Genomic DNA, 22887 nt, shown 5'->3' with positions numbered 1-22887 from the left:
ACCTCCGAGGGCCCCTGCGCCGACCACGGGCCATCTGGCAGCTCATCTGCCCGCCGTCCTTAAACCGACGAAGCCCTCAAAGAACGCCGATCGCCTTACACAGGCGCCCCTCCTCCACTGGACGCACACGTGACGTCATCACCCCTCGACCTAGGGGGATTTAAACTTGGGAGCCGCTCCCAGGCGCCCTTTCCCGCGGCGACCAACGCGATCGGAGGACGCCCGAGCAGAGGCAGAAGCAGGAGCTGGGAGAAGGGGCCGCGCAGTCGGCGCTTGAGCCCGTCGGGGTAAGGCCCACTTTTTTCTCGCTCTTACCTCCGAGGGCCCCTGCGCCGACCACGGGCCATCTGGCAGCTCATCTGCCCGCCGTCCTTAAACCGACGAAGCCCTCAAAGAACGCCGATCGCCTTACACAGGCGCCCCTCCTCCACTGGACGCACACGTGACGTCATCACCCCTCGACCTAGGGGGATTTAAACTTCAGAGCCGCTCCCAGGCGCCCTTTCCCGCGGCGACCAACGCGATCGGAGGACGCCCGAGCAGAGGCAGAAGCAGGAGCTGGGAGAAGGGGCCGCGCAGTCGGCGCTTGAGCCCGTCGGGGTAAGGCCCACTTTTTTCTCGCTCTTACCTCCGAGGGCCCCTGCGCCGACCACGGGCCATCTGGCAGCTCATCTGCCCGCCGTCCTTAAACCGACGAAGCCCTCAAAGAACGCCGATCGCCTTACACAGGCGCCCCTCCTCCACTGGACGCACACGTGACGTCATCACCCCTCGACCTAGGGGGATTTAAACTTGGGAGCCGCTCCCAGGCGCCCTTTCCCGCGGCGACCAACGCGATCGGAGGACGCCCGAGCAGAGGCAGAAGCAGGAGCTGGGAGAAGGGGCCGCGCAGTCGGCGCTTGAGCCCGTCGGGGTAAGGCCCACTTTTTTCTCGCTCTTACCTCCGAGGGCCCCTGCGCCGACCACGGGCCATCTGGCAGCTCATCTGCCCGCCGTCCTTAAACCGACGAAGCCCTCAAAGAACGCCGATCGCCTTACACAGGCGCCCCTCCTCCACTGGACGCACACGTGACGTCATCACCCCTCGACCTAGGGGGATTTAAACTTCAGAGCCGCTCCCAGGCGCCGTGTGCCGGGCGTCGCGCGCCGAAGGTGCGCGACAAAGGGGCCTGCCCCTTTGTGCGCCCCTTCGTGCGGACCCTGAGAGCGGAGCAGAACCACACAGAGGCAACCAAACACACAGCACAGCCTTACCAAACAAACATTCATCATCCAGACTACCAGTCTTCCAAACAAGCCCTCTACAATACAGACAACCCAATGAGACGCCGCAGTCTGCACTAACGACACAGCTTAAACAATAAGTCTTCACTGCTCAGACAACTAGAATCCACAGTTGCAGACAAACAGACAGCCCTGACTGATAATCAGACTACACAGACATCACAAATAACGAAACTAACTAAACTACCAGACGCCATCACCAGACAACTCAACCACTACCCAGACAACCAGACGCCATCTCCAGACAACTCAACCACCACCCAGACAACCAGACGCCATCTCCAGACAACTCAACTACTACCCAGACAACCAGACGCCATCTCCAGACAACTCAACCACCACCCAGACAACCAGACGCCATCTCCAGACAACTCAACCACCACCCAGACAACCAGACGCCATCACCAGACAACTCAACTAATACCAAGACAACTAAACGTCATCAATTAAACAACTCAGCTACTGATCTGACATCCAGTCGCTTCATCGCTGACAACTCAGCTAGCTCCTAACAATGCAAAAAATGTGCCACGGTCTCCCAATACCGATTCTCCATCATCGAACGCTACTCACAGGAAAACCAAACATACTCTACAATCAACGCACCTACAAATCCCTTATCCCTATCATGATTACTCCAATCACACAACTTCTAGGATTCACTCTTTTTTCACTGATATTATTTAATGCTCAATCACTATCCAAGAAATCTCTGATTTTAAATGACCTTCTCCTAGATGCAAACCCAGACCTCTGTGCTATAACAGAAACGTGGTTTAAATCTACAGATATAGCTTTAATTAATCAACTACCAACTCAGACCTACGACTTTTTCTCGATCCCACGACAGAAAAAAAGGGGTGGGGGCATTCTCCTAGCAGCAAAGAAAGAACTCAGATTCTCTCATCACCCAATCAAATCTGACTCTAAATTGGAAACAGGTCTTTTCAAATCAGACTCTCTACAAATCCTTCTAGTATATGCCCCCCCAGGACTTCTAGAAGCGGATCCATCACCCTTCCTAGAAATCTTAGCATCTTATCTAAAACCAGACTCCCCAACGATAATCCTAGGAGATTTCAACTTGCACGTTGATAACACCACACTCTCTACCAGCTGCGAAACCATTCTTACAGCCATGTCTGCAATGGGATTCAAACAAATAATCAATGAACCTACCCACAAGGCAGGTCACATACTGGACCTTATCTTTGTGAACTCAGGTATAACACATTCAGTACAACCCACTTGCAAAAAAGTTCCCTGGTCAGACCACTCTTTAATCTCCACCACCTTCTCAATGACCCAAACGAGCAATAAACCCTCTCCTCAACACTCATTTCTCTACAGAAAAGTATGCGCCTCAGATGAACTCAGCAATCATCTAATCACGGAACTCTCACACATAGACGTCACATCACCTAATGCAGCCATAAATTCCTGGTCTACTATAACAGAAACTGTGGCAAACAAACTTTGTCCGTGGACAACAAAAAAAGTCAAACAAGGCGAGTCAAAAAGACAGCCATGGTTTACTAACGAACTTAAAAACCTCAAACTTAACCTGCGTCAAAAAGAAAGTAAATGGCGTAAAGCCCCTTCCCCCTTTACACTTTCTACATACAAGCTCGCCCTCCAATCATACAAGAGCTCCACTTTAAAAACAAAAAGGGACTTCTACGCACATAAGATTCATGACATCATATTCGACTCCAAAGCGCTATTCACATTTGTCTCCAATCTAACTCAGGCCAACCTTCCTGACATACCACCTAACCAAGCTCAAACAAAAGCTGATGAGCTGGCATTCTTCTTCAGTAAGAAAATCACAAACCTGCTAACACAATTAAAGCCTAATACAGGCACACCAGCCAGCAATTACGCACTCCATAATAAAGACATCTCCCTCCAGTCTCTTGAACTCACCACTTCCTCAGAGATCCAAACACTTCTTAAGAAAATGAAACCCTCATCTCATCCACTAGACCAGATCCCATCTAAACTACTACTGCTAATCCCGGACACCATAACCAAAACCCTAGCGGACATCATAAACTGCTCATTCACCCAGGGTTTCTATCCAGACGACCTCAAACTAGCATCCATTAAACCGCTCCTCAAGAAGCCTAACTTGGACCCCAAAGATCCTAACAACTTCCGTCCAATCTCCAATCTGCCTTTCATTGCCAAGGTGATGGAGAAACTAGTTAACACACAACTATCTGAATACATAGAAGAACACAAAATTCTATTCCCTAATCAATTCGGTTTCAGAAAAGCTTCAAGCACAGAATCCCTTCTAATCTCACTGACTGACTACATTATACTGGGCCTCGACAAAGGACAGGCCTTCCTACTGATTTTATTGGATCTATCGGCAGCTTTCGATACTGTTAACCACGCCATATTACTAAAGCAACTGGCGAACATCGGTATTGCAGGATCAGCACTAACATGGTTCAAGACATTCTTAGAAAACAGAGGTTTCAAAGTTAAAATCCACAACAAAGAATCCCCCAGATACCCATCTTCACAAGGAGTTCCTCAGGGTTCCTCTCTCTCACCAACACTTTTCAACTTATACCTTCTCCCGCTTTGCCAACTGCTAAACAAATTGAACCTAAAACACTTCATATTCGCCGACGATGTCCAGATTGTGATCCCCATCAAAGAATCCATCACTAAAGCTCTAGAACTTTGGGAAAACTGTTTTCAAGAAATTAACGATCTCTTATCCAGCTTAAATCTTATTCTAAACCAATCAAAAAGCGAATTCATGCTAATCTCTCCAGATAATTGCAAAATCACTACAAACCCGCCAGCCAACTTGCAAATCTCAAAAGTAAGAGATTTAGGAGTTTCTATAGACAACCGGCTAAATTTTTCTGATTCACTGTATTTAAAGTTCAAGGTTCTTATTGAAAATATTGTTTTTTACGTTACGTTATGCTTTACACTCCTTGTTATTTGTAAACCGGGTTGATGTGATGCCTATCATGAAACTCGGTATAACAAAAACAATAAATAAATAAATAAATAAATTTAAAATCGTTTATCAACCAAACAACCAAAGACTGCTTCCACAAACTGCACGTATTAAAAAGAATAAAACCCCTATTTCATTTCCATGATTATAGAACAGTGCTCCAAGCAATAATATTTGTGAAAATTGATTACTGCAACTCTATCCTTCTAGGCCTCCCATCATCCCACACTAAACCTCTCCAAATGATACAGAACACGGCAGCAAGAATTCTAACAAACAAAAGGAGAAGAGATCACATTACACCAGTCCTCAAAGACCTTCACTGGTTACCAAACCACTACAGAATAATTCATAAGTCCCTCACCACAATCTACAAAAATATCCATGGACTGGCTCCACTCCATCTACAAATAGCTCTCAAAAAACATTCCTCCAACAGACCCATCAGAGAAGCATATAGAGAATATCTACAAGTACCTCACAACAATACCACCCAACATATAACATTGAGAGATCGGGCCTTCTCCACAGCAGGTCCCCCACTATGGAACTCAATCCCCTTAGAATTACGACAGGAACCATGTCTTCCAACCTTCAGGAAGAGACTTAAAACATGGCTGTTCATGAAAGCATTTCCGGACCCTTAATGATTCACTTCCATCAAATGCAGCAACACTGAGCATCTTCTATTAAACTGAAACAGACAATACCAACCAATCACTACAATGTTTTACTTCTTGTTAAACTTTTTATCTCTCCTCTAACTCTAATCCCAGTTAGAATAACCCCTGTTTTATTGTAACTTTTTCTTCTACGCACTTGTTATACTTTTGTAATGTATACTCTTACGTTTTAGCTATGTACGTTATAATGTATTGCTCACCCCTTGTTTTATGTAAACCGACATGATACGAACTGCCGTGAATGCCGGTATAGAAAAACACAAATAAATAAATTAAAAAAAATATATTTATTTATTTGTTTAGTTTTATATACCGTCATTCGGTTCAGCCATCATAACGGTTTACAAAAATCAAACAGAGAATAAACCATTAAAAACACTGATGCATAAATTAATAGTGGAAAAGAAAGGGGTCGGGGAGAGGTTGGTGGTGAAAAAGGGAGCATAAGGAAAAAAAGGGAAAAGGATAGTGGTAACAGTATTGGTATTTAAACATATTCAGGATGGTCTTCTAGTGTTGTGGGGGAATGTTATGAGAACCGGCGCCTGCAGTGTGAGCGCATGAGTAATTTGCACAAGCCGTACTCACAAAAGTTGAGAAAGAGAGAGAAGTTAAAGTGGAGCTGTGCTCCTGATCTGTGATGCATAACTATATCGGTCTGTGTTTGTATGGAGAGACAGGATTTCTGGTTTGCTCTGTGTGTGTTCGCAGAGGTTATGATTGTCAATGCATAAGAATGTTTGAGAAGCCAAATGAATTTATGCTTCTCGGCACTGCTGTTCTGTATGTAGTAGGGGTGTTGATTTAAGAGTATAGCAGGGTATGCTAAGAGTGTGGGTGGGGAACAATGTTTTAAAGGGGAAAAGTCAAAGGAGGGTGGAAAAGCTACCGGTAATACTCCAAACTATATGAATCAGTTAAAGAATGTGGGAAATTTTGATACACAGGAAATTGGGGCATGGATTATTAAAAAACTAGGCTCCATGGTCCAGCCAGCTGAAGGGTCCTGGGATCTACATAAATCATATGGAATTTGTCTTTTTATAACCATAAATAAAAAGGTCAGATAGCCAAGTGTATACTACAAATGTTTCTGGATGAAGCACTGAAGAAAAAACAGGAAGTAGGAGCTAAAGAAAAAATATCTTTGAAGAAGGACCCCATTTATGCTGATCTCATTTCACCCCTACCTCTTATACCAAGTACTCCAGAGTCTTCTTTCCCTTCTCCTCAGGCTTCAGAGCCATACAACCCCTTGTTAGATACTCTGGCTGCTATGCACAACAGCAATTTGACTCTAGCCCCACTGAAGTTGAAGGGCATAGCCTAATCCTCAGTGCCTGGGGGAAACTTATTTGTCTTGCACCCCTTATTCTCCACTTGCTTCCAGCATAGGATCCCACTCTGTGCTGCATCCAAGGGCCATGCATAATATTCCTGCATTCTTGAGCTTCTCTTATAGCCCCTGCAGCCAGGACTTCCTGGGGAACTGGCTGACATCACATCCTGTCTAAGTATATAAAAAAGTCCTCTGCACCCAGCTAGCACCTCAGCAGTAGGTCGTCCTGCACTACTTGTTGGTGCTACGTAGCTGCTGTCCCAGCCTTGCCATGTTCCTGTTTTGTCAAGCCTTGTTCTTCTGCCCTGCTTTGCCTTTCTGTCAGCCTTTCTCAGACTATTCTTCTGTTGCTGACCCAGCTTGATCTCTGCCTGCCTCAACCCTGCCTGGACATCGCCCTTGCTAGTTCTTTGCCAGCTCTGGCCCTTGTTTGTTCTTGACACTGCCGGTCCTGAGGTCACTAGCAGGGTGCGAGGAAGACGGGACCAAAGAAGGCTAAAGTTCTGCCAGACCCCAGAAGCTGCGGGATCAATCCAAAGGGGAGGGAGCCAGCCAGGCAGAAGACCTTGCCTTGTGATGTGTCAGATGCCGCCTGCTAGGGCCTGGGTCATGTTCACATGCCCCAGGCTGCGTCAGCCTAGCAGCAGCCCAAGGGCTCATATCTCCCAGAGCATGACAATTTGAAACATGTCTATTTCAGCTATAGAAATCCATTCAATCTGTGAAAAACTGCCCAAATTAGACATTCAAGGTGGTAAGCAGCTTGCTGATGCACTCTATAGCAGTCCATATGGGAGATTTTACATTTGATGATGATGTATGCAGATCATATCTGATGAACAATTTGAGTACTGGGCAACTATAACTAATCTTACAGAAAAAAATGCATCATGTAGGAACTATTCTCACTCGCAGACCCCCCCCTAGTAATCCGAACAGAGATATTACCTTTTATGAAATTGAAATAGCCATCACTTTTCAAATTTTAGCTGATTTGGTAACATGTTAACCTTCAAAATCTAATTTGAATGTAATTAGAGCAACTATACAGGGGAAAGATGAGTCTCCATGATTTCTGAGCACACTTTTTGGAGGTATGGAATCTAATGCCCGTATAGGTATTGTCTCCGTTGATCCCTTAATTGCCCAGTGTGAATGTGGATTTAATCCACATGTCAAAATAAGTGTAGAGCAAATGCTAATTACGTATACATCTGCTACTTGGGAGGATTTTATTAGACTACAAATAAAGAAGAAAAATTGGTAGCTCCGACAGTTGTTCAGAAGGGCATAATTCAGAATGATGCATTTTTGAAGGATACTAAGCGAACAGGAAAATTAGGGCATCCCAGTAGAGAGGTTGTAATAAATGCTAAAGTAGACTAGGTGTTTGAAGTAAAGAGCAGAAAGATTCAAAATTTCCCTTGTGATCTAATGAGCAGGTTGTTATTACAAACAAAAAAACATAATTTGAAATTCTGTATACAAATGTTAGAAGTCTAAAAAATAAGATGGGAGAGTTAGATTGTATAGGACCAGTTATAGATATACTGTAATTGGCATTTCTGAGACCTGCTGGAAGTATGATAACCAATGGGACACTGTGATAAAAGGGTACAAACTATATTGAAATGATACAAAGATGGATCAAATTGGTGAAGGGTTGGCACTATATGTAAAAGAAGGCATAGAGTCAAACAGGATACAAATTCTGCAGGAAACAAAATGTTGAATCTTTCTGAATAAAAAATTCCAGGTGAAAAGGGGAATAAAATAGCAGTGGGGGTGTACCTGACCAAACAATGAAATGCTAAAAGAAATTAAGAAAGGTAACAAAATCAGCAATACAGTAATAATGGGTGATTTCAGTTACCCTGGTATTGACTGGATTAATGTCACATCAGGACATTCTAGACTAGTAAAGTTCCTAGATAAAATCAATGACTGCTTCATGTAGCAACTCGTACAATATTCAACAATAGGGGAAACTATTTTAGACCTAGTCCTTACTGGAATACCAGATTTGGTGCAAAGGGTAACAGTGTTGGAGCCATTTGGCAACAGCGATCACAACATTATCAAATTTGACTTAAATGGAGGGAGGGCAAAAAAGAAATCTACTGTGATAGCATTTAATTTCCAAAAATGAGGAAAATGGTTAGGAAAAAACTAAAAGGAGCAACTACTAAGGTTAAGAGTTTAGCTCATACATGAATGCTGTTTAAAAATACCATCTTGGAAACCCAGACCAGATGTATTCCATGCATTAACAAAGGTGGAAGGAAGGCTAAACAATTACCGGCATGGTTAAAAGGAGAGGTGAGAGAGGCTATAGCTAAAACAATTTATTTCAAGAAATGGAGAAGGGATATGAATGAAAAAAAAAAAACCAGGAAACAGCATAAGTACTGGCAAACTAGATGCAAAGCATTGATAAGAAAGGCAAACAAATAATTTGAAAAGAAGCTTGCCGTGGAAGCAAAAATTCATAATAAAAACTGTTTCAGGTACATTCGAAGTAAAAAGCCTGCGAGGGAGTCAATTGGACCACTGGATGATCAAGGGGCAAATGGGGCATGTAGGGATGACAAAAACATAGCAGAGAAATTAAATGAATTCTTTGCTTCGATATTCACTAAGGAATATGTAAGAGATACCCATGCCAGAAATGATATTCAAAGGTGATGATTCAGAGGAAAGGAAACAAATCTCAGTGAACCTCAAAGATGTACTAGGGCAAATTGACAAACTAAAGTAACAAATCACCTGGACCAGATGGTATGCATCCCAGTGTTGAAAACACAGAGAAATGAAATTGTGGACTTGCTATCGGAAATTTGTAAACTATCATTAACAGTCTATGGTACCCAAAGACTACAGGGTTGCCAATGTAATGCCAATTTTTAAAAAAGGGGGATGATCAAGGAAACTACAGACCAGTCAGTCTGATGTCCATGCCAGGCAAAATGGTAGAAACCATTACAAAGAATCAAACTCCTGAACATTTAGAAGAGCATAGTTTAATAGAACAAAGCCAACATGGATTTAGCTAAGTCTTGCCTCACCAATTTGCTACATTTGTTTTTGAGGGTATAAATATGTGGATAAAGGTGAGCCAGTGTATCTGGATTTCCAGAAAGCATTTGACAAAGTCCCTCAAGAGAAACTTCTTAGGAAATTAAAACGTCATGAGATAGGAACCTGTGTTATATTGTGGATTGCCGACTGGTTAAAAGATAGAAAACAGAGTAAGACTAAATAGTACATTTTCCCAATGAAGAAAGGTGAATAGCGGCATGCCCCAAGGATGTGTTCTTGGACCATTGCTTTTTAATATATTTATAAATTACCTGGAAATGGGAACAAGTGAGGTGATCAAATCTGCTAATGACACTAAATTATTCAAAGTTATTAAATCACAAGAGGATTGTGAGAAATTACAAGAGGAACTGCAAAACTGGGAGACTGGGCAAGCAAATTTAATGTGGACAAGTGCAAAGTGATGCAGTTAGAGAAGAGTAACCTAAATTTAGGCGCCATTGTTGAAAACTTCTGCTCAGTGTGCAGCAACATCCAAGAAAGCAAATAGAATGCTAGGGATTATTAGGAAAATAATAGAGAATAAAACAGAGAATATCATAATGCTGCTATATTGCTTCATGGTGCAGTCTTATCTTGAGCACTGTGCGCAATTCTGGTCACATCTCAAAAAAGATATAGCAGAATTCGAAAAGACACAGAGAAGGGCGACGAAAATGATAAAGGGGATGTAACTATTCCCCTATAAGGAAAGGCTAAAAAGGTTAGGACTCTTCAGCTTGGAGAAGAGATGGATGAGGGAAGATGATAGAGGTTTATAAAATGAGTGGAATGGAACAAGTAAATGTTAATCACTTGTTTACTCTTTCAGAAAGTACAAAGACCAGGGGACACACAATGAAGTTACTAGGTAATACATTTAAAACTAATAAGAGAAAATATTTTTTTACTTAATGTATAATTAAGCCCTGGAATTCGTTGCCAGTAGATGTAGTGGAAGCTATTGGTGTAGTTGTGTTTAAAAACAGTTTGGACAAGTACCTGGAGGAAAAGTCCATAAACCATTAAGGTGGAGTTGTAGATATCCACTACTTATTCTTGAGATAAGCAGCTTGGAATCTTATCTACCCTTTAGGATCAAGCCAGGTATTTGTGACTTAGTTTGGCCACTGTTGAAAGAGGATACTGGGATTAATGGACACGTGGTCTGACTCAGTATGGCAAGTCTTATGTTTTCATGTTCTTATTTATTTATTTAGGATTTTTATATACCGACCTTCTCAATACAAATATCGAATCAGGTCGGTTTACATAGAACAAAACTGTCGCGGTTGAGGTGTTACATTAAACAGAGTTTCTGAACATAAGAATATAATTATTAAATATTAAATAGACAACAATAACTCATCAAAATAACATGAATATATGTAGGGAATATTTAAAAAAGAGGGTAGGCTAAATAAGGATTAAACAGGTAACGGAGAACAGTAATGATGGGCAAAAAAAACCATGAGTAATACATGAGCTAGAGAATAATGCATCAACAAAGGAGTCTTTTTAAAACAAATGGTCTGTCCAGATCAGGCGTAATAGGGCCTTGAGGGGTATGGGCGGTCGTGGAACTTATAGTGGACTATTTTGCTCTTTGACCGGTGTCGGAGTGTTCCTGCGATTCTGGATAGGCTTGCCGGAAGAGCCATGTTTTTAGGTTTTTCTTAAAAGTTAGATGACATGTCTCTTGGCGTAGAACCGGCGGTAATGAGTTCCAGAGGGTGGGCCCGGCTGTGGAGAGTGCTCTTTTAGTTAGTGAACTTTTGATCGGGGGAGCATATAAGGAACCTTTGTAATTGTATCTGATAGGTCTTTGTGATGTGTGAGGGCGGAGTTGCGAGTTTAGATTTAGATGAGCGATGCCCATAATATCCTTGTGGATCATTGATAATGTCTTGAAGGTAATTCTGGCTTTTATAGGAAGCCAGTGAAGGCTGTGGAGAATTGGTGTGATGTGGGCTCTTTTATTTGTGTTGGTGAGTAACCTCGCCGCAGAGTTCTGCACCATCTGTAGGGGTTTTGTGGATAAGATTGGAAGACCTAGCAATAGAGAGTTGCAGTAGTCTAATTTAGACAGAATTAAAGACTGGACTACAAGACGGAAGTCACTGAAGTGGAGGAGAGGTTTCAGATTTTTTAGCACTTGAAGTTTGAAATAACATTTTTTAGTTGTGTTGATAACGAAGGATTTAAGGTTGAATTTATTGTCGAGACGCACCCCTAAGTCTCTGACTGAAGGGGAGTGGTTGAAGGATAATTTTGCGAATTGTGTTGCGCTTTGGGAGTTGATGAGAGTATGGTTTTCGTCTGGCGAGATGATGAGGATTTCTGTTTTATTTGAATTAAGTATGAGGTTCAGGCTGGATAGCAGAGTATTGATAGATTGTAAACAATTATTCCAATGTGCCCAAGTTTTTTTGCAGTGATTCTGTGATGGGGAGGAGTATCTGAATGTCATCAGCGAAAATATAGTGTTTTAGCTTGAGGCTGGAGAGTAGGTGGCAGAGTGGAAGCAGGTAAATATTAAATAGCGTAGGGGAGAGAGATGATCCTTGTGGTACTCCTCGTGTTGATTTAATAGGAGGCGATTCTTCATTATTGATCTTGACTTTATAGAATCTATTCTCCAGGAACGATTGAAACCAGCTGTGGGCTTCTCCTTGAATTCCTATATCGGATAGCCGTTCGAGAAGGATGGCATGATTGACTGTGTCAAATGCGGCGGATAGGTCGAGAAGGGCGAGAAGGTATTATCTCCTTCAGATAATCATGCAAAGGGTCAAGGAGGGTAGAAACAGAGGTTAAGGGGCCAGTAATGCCCTGCAGAGTGACTGTTGCTATAACTGTGGCTGCCTGGGTCACTAGCAATTAGTGTGTTAAAGGAGACTAGCTGATATGAATGCTCAAAAGAGGCCAGGATCCTGGGGGCACTGCTCCCTGGCTGCAGTCAAACTCGACACAGCCAAACTTTCAGCCATGATTCCAGCCCAGCAGCAGGCTCTGGGCAACCCACTTACCCAGCCCAAAAATGTTAATAATTACAACAGACTTAAAGGCAGGAACAGATACTGGCATTTCCTTAGTTGGCACAGTATTTGTGTTGTCCAATTCTAACAGTGGAAGTCGACCTGGAGGGCTTCTCTCGCTGCATGAGGGTAGACACTGGAGTGCAACAGTCTCTTCTTAGAGTAAGTGATCACCATAAGATAGAAGCACCATTTTCAGGTCAGACACAACCAGTAAAAGGTGTGGGGAATAAAAGTGTGGTTTGCTCTCTTACATCTCCCTTGACAGTTACGATAAGACCCTCTCAAGTAGTCATTCCTTTTTTAGTTATGCCTTCATTTTATATCTGCCCTCTAGGCCCTAGAGTATCAAACTGATTGTTCAAAAGGAACACTATCCCTGAATCACCATCACATCAGCGCTCATTCCCTAACCAGAACCAAGGCTACACTGAACTTGCCACAGTATAAGTAGAGCTGGCAGAAAAAGAAAGTTGCCCTGATACACTCTCCGAATGCCCCCTTCTGTTTGTGGGTGGCAATAAAGCAGAGAAATAGGACTGATATGGTCATCCGCCCCTGTTTTCATATGAATTGATCCAGCCAAGTAGCTCTCACAAATGTGGCAATATCTCTTCCACCCAGAGGCAGATAAATTGGGTACTCAGCCACACCTTGTCGCCTGGTTTGAACTGAGGCCCTGCACGATGATGGGCATCAAAGAACTTCTTGGCCCTTTGGAGTAGTAGTTGAGTGCTCGTCCAGAGTTGGTGTAACTCTTGGGCAGAAGCCTGGGCCGCAGGAGAAGGGTCGGATAATGGTAATGGTAGCGGAGGAAGAGGTCGACATCCGTAGACTACCTGAAAAGGTGAGGAGCCAGTGGAAGAGGAGGAATGTGAATTCAATGCAAACTCCGCCCAGGGAAGGAGGTCTGCCCAATCGTTTTGCCGGAGATTAACATAGGCTTGTAGGAACTGTTTGAGGGTTCTATTAGTTCTCTCCGCCTGTCCATTGGCCTGAGGGTGGTAAGCAGATGTGAAGTCTAGAGAGACATTGAATTTCTTACAGAGGGACCTCCAAAAACGGGTTGTAAACTGAACTCTGCAGTCAGACAGAATGTGCTTAGGAAGGCCATGGAGCTGGAACACATGGCTAATGAAAAGCTGAGCAAGTTGAGGAGCTGATGGAAGGCCAGGCAGAGCAACAAAGTGGGCCATTTTTGAAAAGCAGTCCACAATGACCCAGATAGTGTTGTTGCCTCTGGAGAGTGGAAGGGCAACAATAAAATCTGTCGCAATGTGGGTCCAAGCTTCGCTAGGAATTGGTAAAGGTTGTAAGAGATCCACTGGGCATCCTCAGAGAGGTTTATGGTGAGCGCAAGTAGGGCAGGACTCCACATAAGCTTGTACATCCTTCCTCATGGTGGGACACCAATAAAATCACTGAAGGGTGGCCAGGGTTCTGCACTGCCCGGGGTGCCCTGTGGTGAGGGAGTCATGTCCCCAGTGAAGCACTCTCTGGTGAAGCTGGCGCAGAACCATCTTACCAGGTGGGACTGGATAGGTAGCAGCCAGGATGACCTTAGCAGGGTCTATGATGTGACGAGACAGGTCGGGCACATCTTCGGGGATGAAGGACCCAGAGAGGGTATCAGCCTGGCAGTTTTTATTAGCTGGATGATATCGAAGCAAAAAGTTAAAATCAGGTGAAAAAGAGAGCCCAGCGGGCCTGTCGGTGATTCAAGCGTTGAGCCCGTTGCAAGTACTCGCGGTTCTTGTGATCGGTATACATCGTGATCTGGTGCTGAGCTCCCTCGAGCCAGGGGTGCCACTCTTCGAAGGTTAACTTGATAGCCAGGACCTCCTTATCTCCTATAGCGTAATTGCGTTCTGCAGGAGAAAAAGGAGCATGGGTGTAAGGTTTGATTGGCGGAGTACTGGCTTAAGACTGCCCCCACTTCCTCGTCGGAGACATCAACCTCAACAATAAAGGGACTGGGATCAGGATGACGAAGGCATAGCTAACGGAGGAAGGTGGTTTTAAGGTCTTGAAAAGCTGTAATGGCCTCGGGCAACCAGAGAGAGGGATTGGCACCCTTGCGGGTCATAGTCATGAGAGGCACGATCAGTGTGGAGAAGCGGTGGATGAAGGAACAGTAATAATTGGCAAAGCCAAGGAACCTCTGTAGAGAGCAGAGACCTGTGGGCTGGAGCCAATCCCGAATACATTTTAGCTTCTGAGGGTCCATACAAAAGCCTTGGCTTGAGACGATATATCAAAGGAAGGGTTTAATCTCCTGCTCAAAGAAACATTTTTCTAGTTTGGCGTAGAGCTGGTTTTCTTGGAGATGTTGGAGAATGCAGGTGATGTCTAGACGGTGGCTTTGCAGGTCTTTGGAAAAAATTAGGATATCGTTGAGATACACTACGACACATTGGTACAGGATGTCTCTGAAGATCTCATTCATTAAGCTCTGAAAGACAGCTGGGGCATTGCAAAGGCCAAACGGCATTACGAGATATTCATAGTGACCGTTTCTTGTACTAAAAAAGATGTCTTCCATTCGTCTCTCTCGTGGATACGAACCAGATTATATGCTCCTCTGAGGTCAAGTTTGGGGAAAATTTTCGCCCCTTGGAGTCTGTCGAAGAGCTCGGAAATGAGAGGAAGAGGGTAACGGTCCTTCTGGGTGATCTCATTTAAACCCCGGTAGTCAAATCAAGGACAGAATGAAAGTCTTTCTTCCCAACAAAAAAAAAAAAAACCTGCTCCGGCAGGAGACTTGGAGGGTTGGATAAAATCTTTGGCTAGGTTCTCGCGGATGTAATATGACATGGCATGCGTCGCGGTGAGGGACAGCGGGTAAATCCTGCCTTGAGGCGGTTGTGTTGGGAATTAGATTGATGGCACAATCAAAGGCTCGGTGCAGAGGTAGGGTGTCAGCGGCCTTCTTGGAGAAGACATTGGCAAACGCTGCACATGGAGGTGGAAGAAGTGAAGTATTAAGACAAAATCGGGGGGGAGACAGACTCCAGGCAGTTGGAGTGACACGAAGGACCCCAGCAAGAGAGATGCAACATGGCCCAGTCGAACTGGGAGGCATGGTTTTGTAGCCATGGGAGGCCCAAGACCACCGGGTGTATGGCTTTGTCCAACACATGAAAGGAGATGGATTCCACATTCAGGGATCCTGTTCAAAGGTGGAGCAGGCTAGTAACATGGGTAACCCGCCCAGACGAGGGTTCTCCATGGATAGAGGAAAGAAGCAGAGGCACTGAAGTGTGGACGGTGGGGATCTGAAGGTGTTCCGTGAGTTGCTTCAAAATAAAGTTGCCTCCGCCTCCAGAATCCAAAGCCAAGGTATGGAGTTGCCGGAGATGTAGGAGCGTGGATCTGGAGGCGGAGTGTCTGCCAGGGTCGTCGAAGACGGGGCGGAACAAGGCATGAAACCCGGACAGATCTCGGAGGACCGGGTCCGCTCGCTCCCAAAGAGGCGAAGCCCAGGCCAAGGCCTTGCCATCCAGTAGGGAAAGAATGTAAATGGTCTTTGTAATGACGTCTGGGGAAAAAGGCTGATTGCAGGCAAAAATGCATATTGTATTGATTTAGGAATCCCCTACACAACAGGGGTTTCTCAGAGAACCGAGGAGGTGCCGGTAAAGGAACCGTTGGCTGTGTGACCAGCCTGGAGGCAGAGGTATTTGGTCTAGAGGACAGCATAGTCACTGCTGTGGCTGCGTCCAATTGCTTACTTAAATTCTCTACTGCAAACGCTAAGGTTTCCAGGATCTTTTGCTGTTCAATGATCTTTTGTGCCTGAATCGCTGAGGCCTCCACCAGGTCCATGGACTTGGCAATCTATTAGGAATTGTGGACCCTTGGCCTGAGGTGGGGTTCTTGCTACCTGAAGGGTTGGGCCCCACAGGTCCCCACCATCTGGAGGCGAGGCTGGCCGGGAACAGAGGCAAGCTGGACCTTCACCTGTGCTGACCCTCGTTCCCCGCAGGTTGAGCCCTTGGGTGCTGGGGCCGGTAGGACTTAAAAGCGCCCCTGTGTGGCTGGTGCTGGAGAGGGTAGCTGAGAGAATGCGGAGTGTCAGAGAGATTAGGAACAGTTCGAGGCAGGAGCAATCTCGGAGGGAGGAGGAGAAAGTCTCAGGGAGTGCAAGGATCTGCAGCTCTGAAGGGAGTAGAGCAGGACCACGTGGGATTGGCCTCGAGGAGAGGAGATGCAGAGACACGAACTGTAATACGTTGGATAAGAGCTAGAGCGGGGAACTTGCTATAGCCCGTGCCTGAAGATTAGCAGCGCCGGGGTACTGCAGGCCAGTGGCAAGATCTTATGTAGTAGCAGCGTAGAGGGCTGCCCCGAGGAGCTGGGCTCCAAGGCCGGTCTGAAGGTGTACTGCGCTGAGCCAACTCCCGGAGAGAGAAGACAATGTAGGTGAAATCCTCAAGGAGAAGTTCCATGGGGATTCCCAGGAGCAGCGGACACTACTGTTGGAATTCACAAGTAGGCTGGCGCTGAGCCTGGCTCTGAGGAGCGGGAAGCGCTGGGAGGAAGTCCAGGTTAGGTTGCGCTGAGCCAGAACCCGCAGAGCGGGAAGCACTGAGAGAGAGAGTCCCAGTTAGGTTGCGCTGAACCTGGCCCCAAGGAGCGGGAAGCGCTGAGAAAGAGTCCAGTAGATTGCGCTGAGTCAGGTCCTGCGGAGTGGGAAGGAGAGAGAGAGAGAAACTGAGTAAGGGTGTGCTAAGCCTGGCCTTGAGGAGCGGGGAAGCGCTGAGAGGGGAACCCGGAAGGAGAAGCGCAGAGGTCAGATGACAGGAGCAAAAATCGGTCCAAGGAGAGAGTATGGCACCAAAAGGAACCATGGAACCCGTTGCCAAGTTGGTTGGTAGAGGCTATAGGTAGGGCTTAAAATATCTTGAATACTGTGTACAATTCTGGTCGCCGCATCTCAAAAAAGATATAATTGCGATGGAGAAGGTACAGAGAAGGGCTACCAAAATGATAAGGGGAATGGAACAACTTCCCTACAAGGAAAGACTAAAGAGGTTAGGACTTTTCAGCTTGGAGAAGAGACGACTGAGGGGGGATATGATAGAGGTGTTTAAAATCATGAGAGGTCTAGAACGGGTAGATGTGAATCGGTTATTTACTCTTTCGGATAGTAGAAAGACTAGGGGGCACTCCATGAAGTTAGCATGGGGCACATTTAAAGCTAATCGGAGAAAGTTCTTTTTTACTCAATGCACAATTAAACTCTGGAATTTTTTACCAGAGAATGTGGTCAGTGCAGTTAGTATAGCTGTGTTTAAAAAAGGATTAGATAAGTTCTTGGAGGAGAAGTCCATTACCTGCTATTAAGTTCACTTAGAGAATAGCCACTGACATTAGCAATGGTAACATGGAATAGACTTAGTTTTTGGGTACTTGCCAGGTTCTTGTGGCCTGGATTGGCCACTGTTGGAGACAGGATGCTGGGCTTGATGGTCCCTTGGTCTGACCCAGTATAGCATTTTCTTATGTTCTTATCCCAAGTCAATGATGTCATCAGGCAGGGACGAACTCGGAGTTCCTGCCATTGTCACTTTAAAAGCAGGGCATGTAGCGAGTGCGTGCCTAGAGAGGCCCAAGATCAGAGCGCTGTTCGGCGGCGTCCCAGCCACCACGTGGAGTGTAGGAAGCCAGGAGAAACACGGCGGTGGTTACTGGCCACCTCTGTGAGAGCACTGGAGGTGGAGGGCCAGGCAAGACATGAGGTGAGTTGAGCTTGCCGTGGACGGCCGCGACCGGTAGTCATAACATGGACAACCCTACCACACATGGAAAAAGGATCCTGCTTCCCCACAATTCTTCCAGCAAACCTATTTTACTGTGGGCTATAATTTATACAGCTTTTCAGGAGTCAAATACCAATTATATAGTCATTTATAACCATTTTCCTTAATGGGAGCAGACATGGAACTCCTACCTGTATTCCAGTGGGAGCACTGAGAGGAGAGAATCATCTTACTGGTGGCTGAAAATAATGTTAATTGCTGCTTGGGGAAATTTTTAAAACTTAAAAATATTGGTGAGAAGTAAACTATTGGGGTATATTATTTAGTGTATTTGTGTGTCTGTATTGAATAGCTAGTCAGAAAGGCAGGCAAAAAACAAACCACCCCCCATCTCATCCTTTAATTTATAGGCAGGTAACACTAACACTAAAAAAAAAATAAATAAAAAATAAAAAAAAATTAATCAAACTTTTAACTTTAATTAAAAAATTTCTCACACCTTATCAAGAGTTTAATCATTTCCTTGCAGGTTACTACCAGATATATAGTGAATACACTGATACATTTAAAGGATCCTATTTGTACGCAGGTCTACTCCCATAGTAACCTAAAACTTAACTAGGAACTGAACAAATTTAAGATGAAGGCAGCAGTCCAGAAGCAAGAGTGGGGCCTCCCAGTCTTTGGTGAATGTCACATGTACGATTTTGTTTACCCTCAGGTAAGAAATTTTGTGTGTGCATCCAATGCAAAGAGCTCCTGTTTCTAAGAGAACGAATTTGATCTCTGGAGGCTAGAGTGGCAGACCTGGAGGAGCTGAGGTAGACAGAGGTATATAGATGAGACCTTCAGGGACATAGTAGCCAAGTCCGAACTTCAGACTGGCAGCCCTGGTGCTGCCTTGGAGAAGGAAGGTCTCATGATCGGAGAGCATCAACTTGGTGCAGCAGGAAATGATCCTGTAGCAAGGACCTGCTCTCCAGGTGGTGCATTGTCCTCTTACATTGAGGATATGTCTCCCAGGGCTACTGTCCAGAAGGGAAAGGTTAGGTCGGCCGTCATAGTTGATGATTCGATTCTTAGGAATGTAGACAGCTGGGTGGCTGGTGGGCGTAAGGATCACCTGGTAACATGCCTACCTCGTGCAAAGATGGCGGACCTCATACGACACCTAGATAGGATTTTAGACAGTGCTGGGGAGGAGCCAGCTGTCTGATACTTGTGGGCACTCTGTGGTAGGTTTCTGCATCACCACAAGTTTGGGCGGCACCATTCGCTTTGGTGCGTCATGGCTCTGCAACGCACCCATGCATCATGGCCTTTCGCCCTCGATGCATGCGTCGAGCCACTCTTACTTTGAGTGTCATGAATTTGTTTCAACGACTGCATTGGTCTGTGGGCCTCAACGATGCTGGCAGTTTTTGACGCCGATTTTGGCGGAGGCTTAGCATCTCCCAATGCCAGTTGGTTCTCTGGGGCATGAGGGTCCTCAAGTGCTGTGGGAGTATGACCCACTTGGCTCTGTCCCTTGTTTGCAGTGACTAGACCCAGGGAGGAGCTCTCCGTGTCTTTTTGGGGCAGTTAGTTTTCAGTCCCGGGGATGAATGAGAGGAGAGCTGCTCAAGATGCTGGGGCATAGATTCCAGTGCCCTCCTCCCTCAGTTGAGTGATCTTCTGGGCCTCCGCCTCTGGGACCTGGGTGACATTCAACCACATTCCCTGCAAGAGGTCTGGTTGTGCTCTGGCCTGAAGCATATGTAGCAGTAATTATGTCCATCTGTGATGGACATTTTTCCACATTGGCAATATTTGAAGCCTAGTGGCTTCGGCTCCATGATAGCACTTAAAAGTGCTTTTTGGATTCAGTTGGAGAGAAGAAATTGAGGAGAAAACAAGGAATTGAGGAGAGAATGTGGCTCCCAAGCCTCTGCCATGAGCATGTACACTCAGAATGTTAATGATTGGGTGGCTATATGATGTTAATGAGGATTTATTGATGACTGTGTGTTGAGGAGCATTTTTTTTTCTTGTGGTTGAGTTTAACTGTAAAAGAAAAAAAAAAAAAGCAGTCTGAGTGTTTGTATGCAAGGACATACCTAGAGATGGGACAACTACCAATCATTTCCTCTGTGTGCAGCCTGCAGTGCAGAAGAAAAAAGACTGAAAAGAGATGGCAATCGCGCAGGAAAACGCATGTAGTTACGCAGAGCCAAAGCTCTGTAATCTCAGAGAAGCTCTGCCCCAGGGCCGCCGGAGGACATCCCAGACAGCATGGCTAATTCAAGCTTGCTTATTGACGGGAAAATGTATATGAGATAGAATAACTGTAAATGTAAATTAAAAAATTGGCAGTGGGAATGTGGGTGGAGCTTGGAGCAGAGATGGGGGGAAGAGCTTGATTACTCCCCCATCCCAATCAAAAGTGACGGAAAATACTGAGGAGCATGGCGTCCTGCAGGGGTATATGTACTAGGGCTGACGTCAGATTGAAATCTGATCCGTCTCCAACTGCTACCAGGAGCACACTATACCCCATTGGTCCTGAGTCCATCTGCTACACGCTAGGAAAACTGTTATTCACTGCAATTCTACCACATGTAAATGTGTTAAATATTCTAAGTGTGTTTTTACTTAATACAGAGTATGCTGTCATCTGTGTACACCACATGAATGAGCAGGGAAGAAGCCATATTAAAGATGAGAGAACACCTACTTCATCATTCAGCCAGTGATGATTCTTCAGGGTCCAGATATCCCCACGGGTCAGCTGTAGCTTAAAAGCACTACTTAGAATTTCATCCTCATCACCATGTCCGAGAGCACGTTGAATTTCAATCTCCATTTTCTGAAAGCACAGCAGAAGTCCTATAAATGGTAAATCAGCAGTGGACTGCAGAGTAGGGTATGACATTGCCTGATTTAGATGAATGGGATGGGGGATCTAGACACACAAATTAAAAACCTGCTTCTGATACTTACTAACACCTTGTACAACTAATTTTATCTACAAGTCATACATATGACAAATAAAGTACCTCCAATGATAATTTTGACCCTGTTCTTGCTCAAAGATCCAATGCAAAGGCAGACAGTGGTAGTGGAGAGCATGTGCCAGTGTGGAGAGGAACAGAATAGCACAGAAGATGACGAGAGGAGAAAAGCAGGGCATTGCTAGACACAGTCGCATAGAGCCTGTGCCCCAACTAAGTGACCCCCATCTCGCACAGCAAAGTAGAGAACAGCTACTTTGCTGTGTCTGCTCCACCCAATATACTGCTTGGTGCTGCAGGGACAAGAGACAGGGAGGGACTGGAGAACCAAAGCAGAGAAGAGCAACTCTGTTCCCTGCTCCAGCCTCAAACTCTTCCCCTTCAATCCCTGCAGTAACAAGGAAGCACATAGGAGGAGACTGGGGAGACTGGAGCAGACAGGTGAAGGTCCATTGTGCTCTGTGGAGCTGGGATTCAGCTACTGGCAGAGGAGAGGTGCCACACAGAGTAGCAGTCAGAAAAGTGAATCCCATGAATGATTTATAGTGATATGGTGATTAGGTTGAATGATTAATGGTGATATGGGGATGGGGCCGAATACTTGGAAGGGGATGATTGATCAGCATGGGGTTGGGGTGAATGTTGCCTCCTGCTCTACTCGTCTCCCTGACAACAATGGAAACATGGACTGTTCGGTATCTTTTTCCTTTCCAAGGTCTGTACTACCACGTGTTCTGCAGCAGGTAAAAGAGGACTGGGTCTGGTGCAGGAGGAAATAGAGTGGGCACCAGGAGTAGAGGGATGATTTAGAGGTGTGAGAAAGCTGGGGGAAAGGGGACAGAGAGCTGCAAGAAAGAGGGGGAGGATGTGAAAAAGCCAGAGTTGGTGTAGGGTGGAGAGTATTATTGGGAGGAGGAAGGGTTTGAAAGAGAGAAAGATACACACACATGAAGGTGTGATGGGGTGGATTCCTAAGTCCAAAAGAATGAAGGAGGGTATATGAGAGCATGTGAGGGAATGACTGGGTTTCAAAGCAAACCAGAAAAAAGATAATGGCAGGCACAAGAGCATAAGGAGAGAATTGGGAGTGACAAAGACAGACAAAAGGGAAGAAAGAATGAGTGAAATGAAATATTTGAGATAGAGGTAGTCAGTGTGGAGATGAAGCAGAGTGGTGAAAAGGCCAGATGGGGCTATTAACTCTTGCAGAAATCAGCTGGGGGTGGGGGATAAGGGCTTAGAGGAAGGGGGTAGGAGGGGGCACAGATAGATGGGCGAGGAGGGCATGGTTCAGAGAGAGAGAGAGAGAGAGAGAGAGAGAGATGTTCGAAGGACACTAAAGAAACAGACGTTAGAACATCCTGATACAGAAGTTAAAATAAAAGCAAGAGTAGCCCATGTACCTATAAGTAAAGAAAAGATGCCAAATTATCCCTTTTAGCTGCCAGGAAAGTAGTATATACAAATAAAAAAATGTCTGCACACTAATGCCAAAGTCTAAAAAGTAAGATAGGAGAGTTAGAATATATAGCACTGAAGAGAAAGACATAATTGGCATCTCAGAGATTTGGAGGAAGGAGGATAACCAATGGCTTAGTGCTATTCCAGGGTTCAAATTATACTGCAATAACAGGGTGGATCAACTTGGTGGCTGGGGGTTGATGTTTTATGTTAGGGATGGCACAGAATCCAAAAGGATAAAGATTCTGTGGGAGACTAAATGCACA

The 22887-nt window shown here is 45.1% G+C and overlaps 1 protein-coding gene across 5 annotated transcripts in view; it reads right to left on the bottom strand.

Moving 5' to 3' along the window:
• The window catches only part of SENP2 (SUMO specific peptidase 2), a 238984-nt gene that overhangs the window by 86597 nt on the left and 129500 nt on the right, over nucleotides 1-22887 (bottom strand). For all 5 annotated transcript variants that reach the window (XR_003857454.1, XR_003857453.1, XM_029606475.1 and 2 more), the window contains one exon: nucleotides 20884-21015. Coding sequence is in view for 3 of the 5 variants with exons in the window: in XM_029606475.1 (XP_029462335.1) it covers nucleotides 20884-21015 (132 nt within the window). In the remaining 2 variants the exon portion in view is untranslated. The remainder of the gene's footprint in view (nucleotides 1-20883; nucleotides 21016-22887) is intronic.

This window comes from Rhinatrema bivittatum, chromosome 6, assembly GCF_901001135.1.
Source record: "Rhinatrema bivittatum chromosome 6, aRhiBiv1.1, whole genome shotgun sequence".
In the NCBI taxonomy this organism is placed as follows: Eukaryota; Metazoa; Chordata; class Amphibia; order Gymnophiona; family Rhinatrematidae; genus Rhinatrema; species Rhinatrema bivittatum.
The sequence above is the reverse complement of the archived record's forward strand: the minus strand, read 5'-3'. Positions and strand labels throughout refer to the sequence as shown.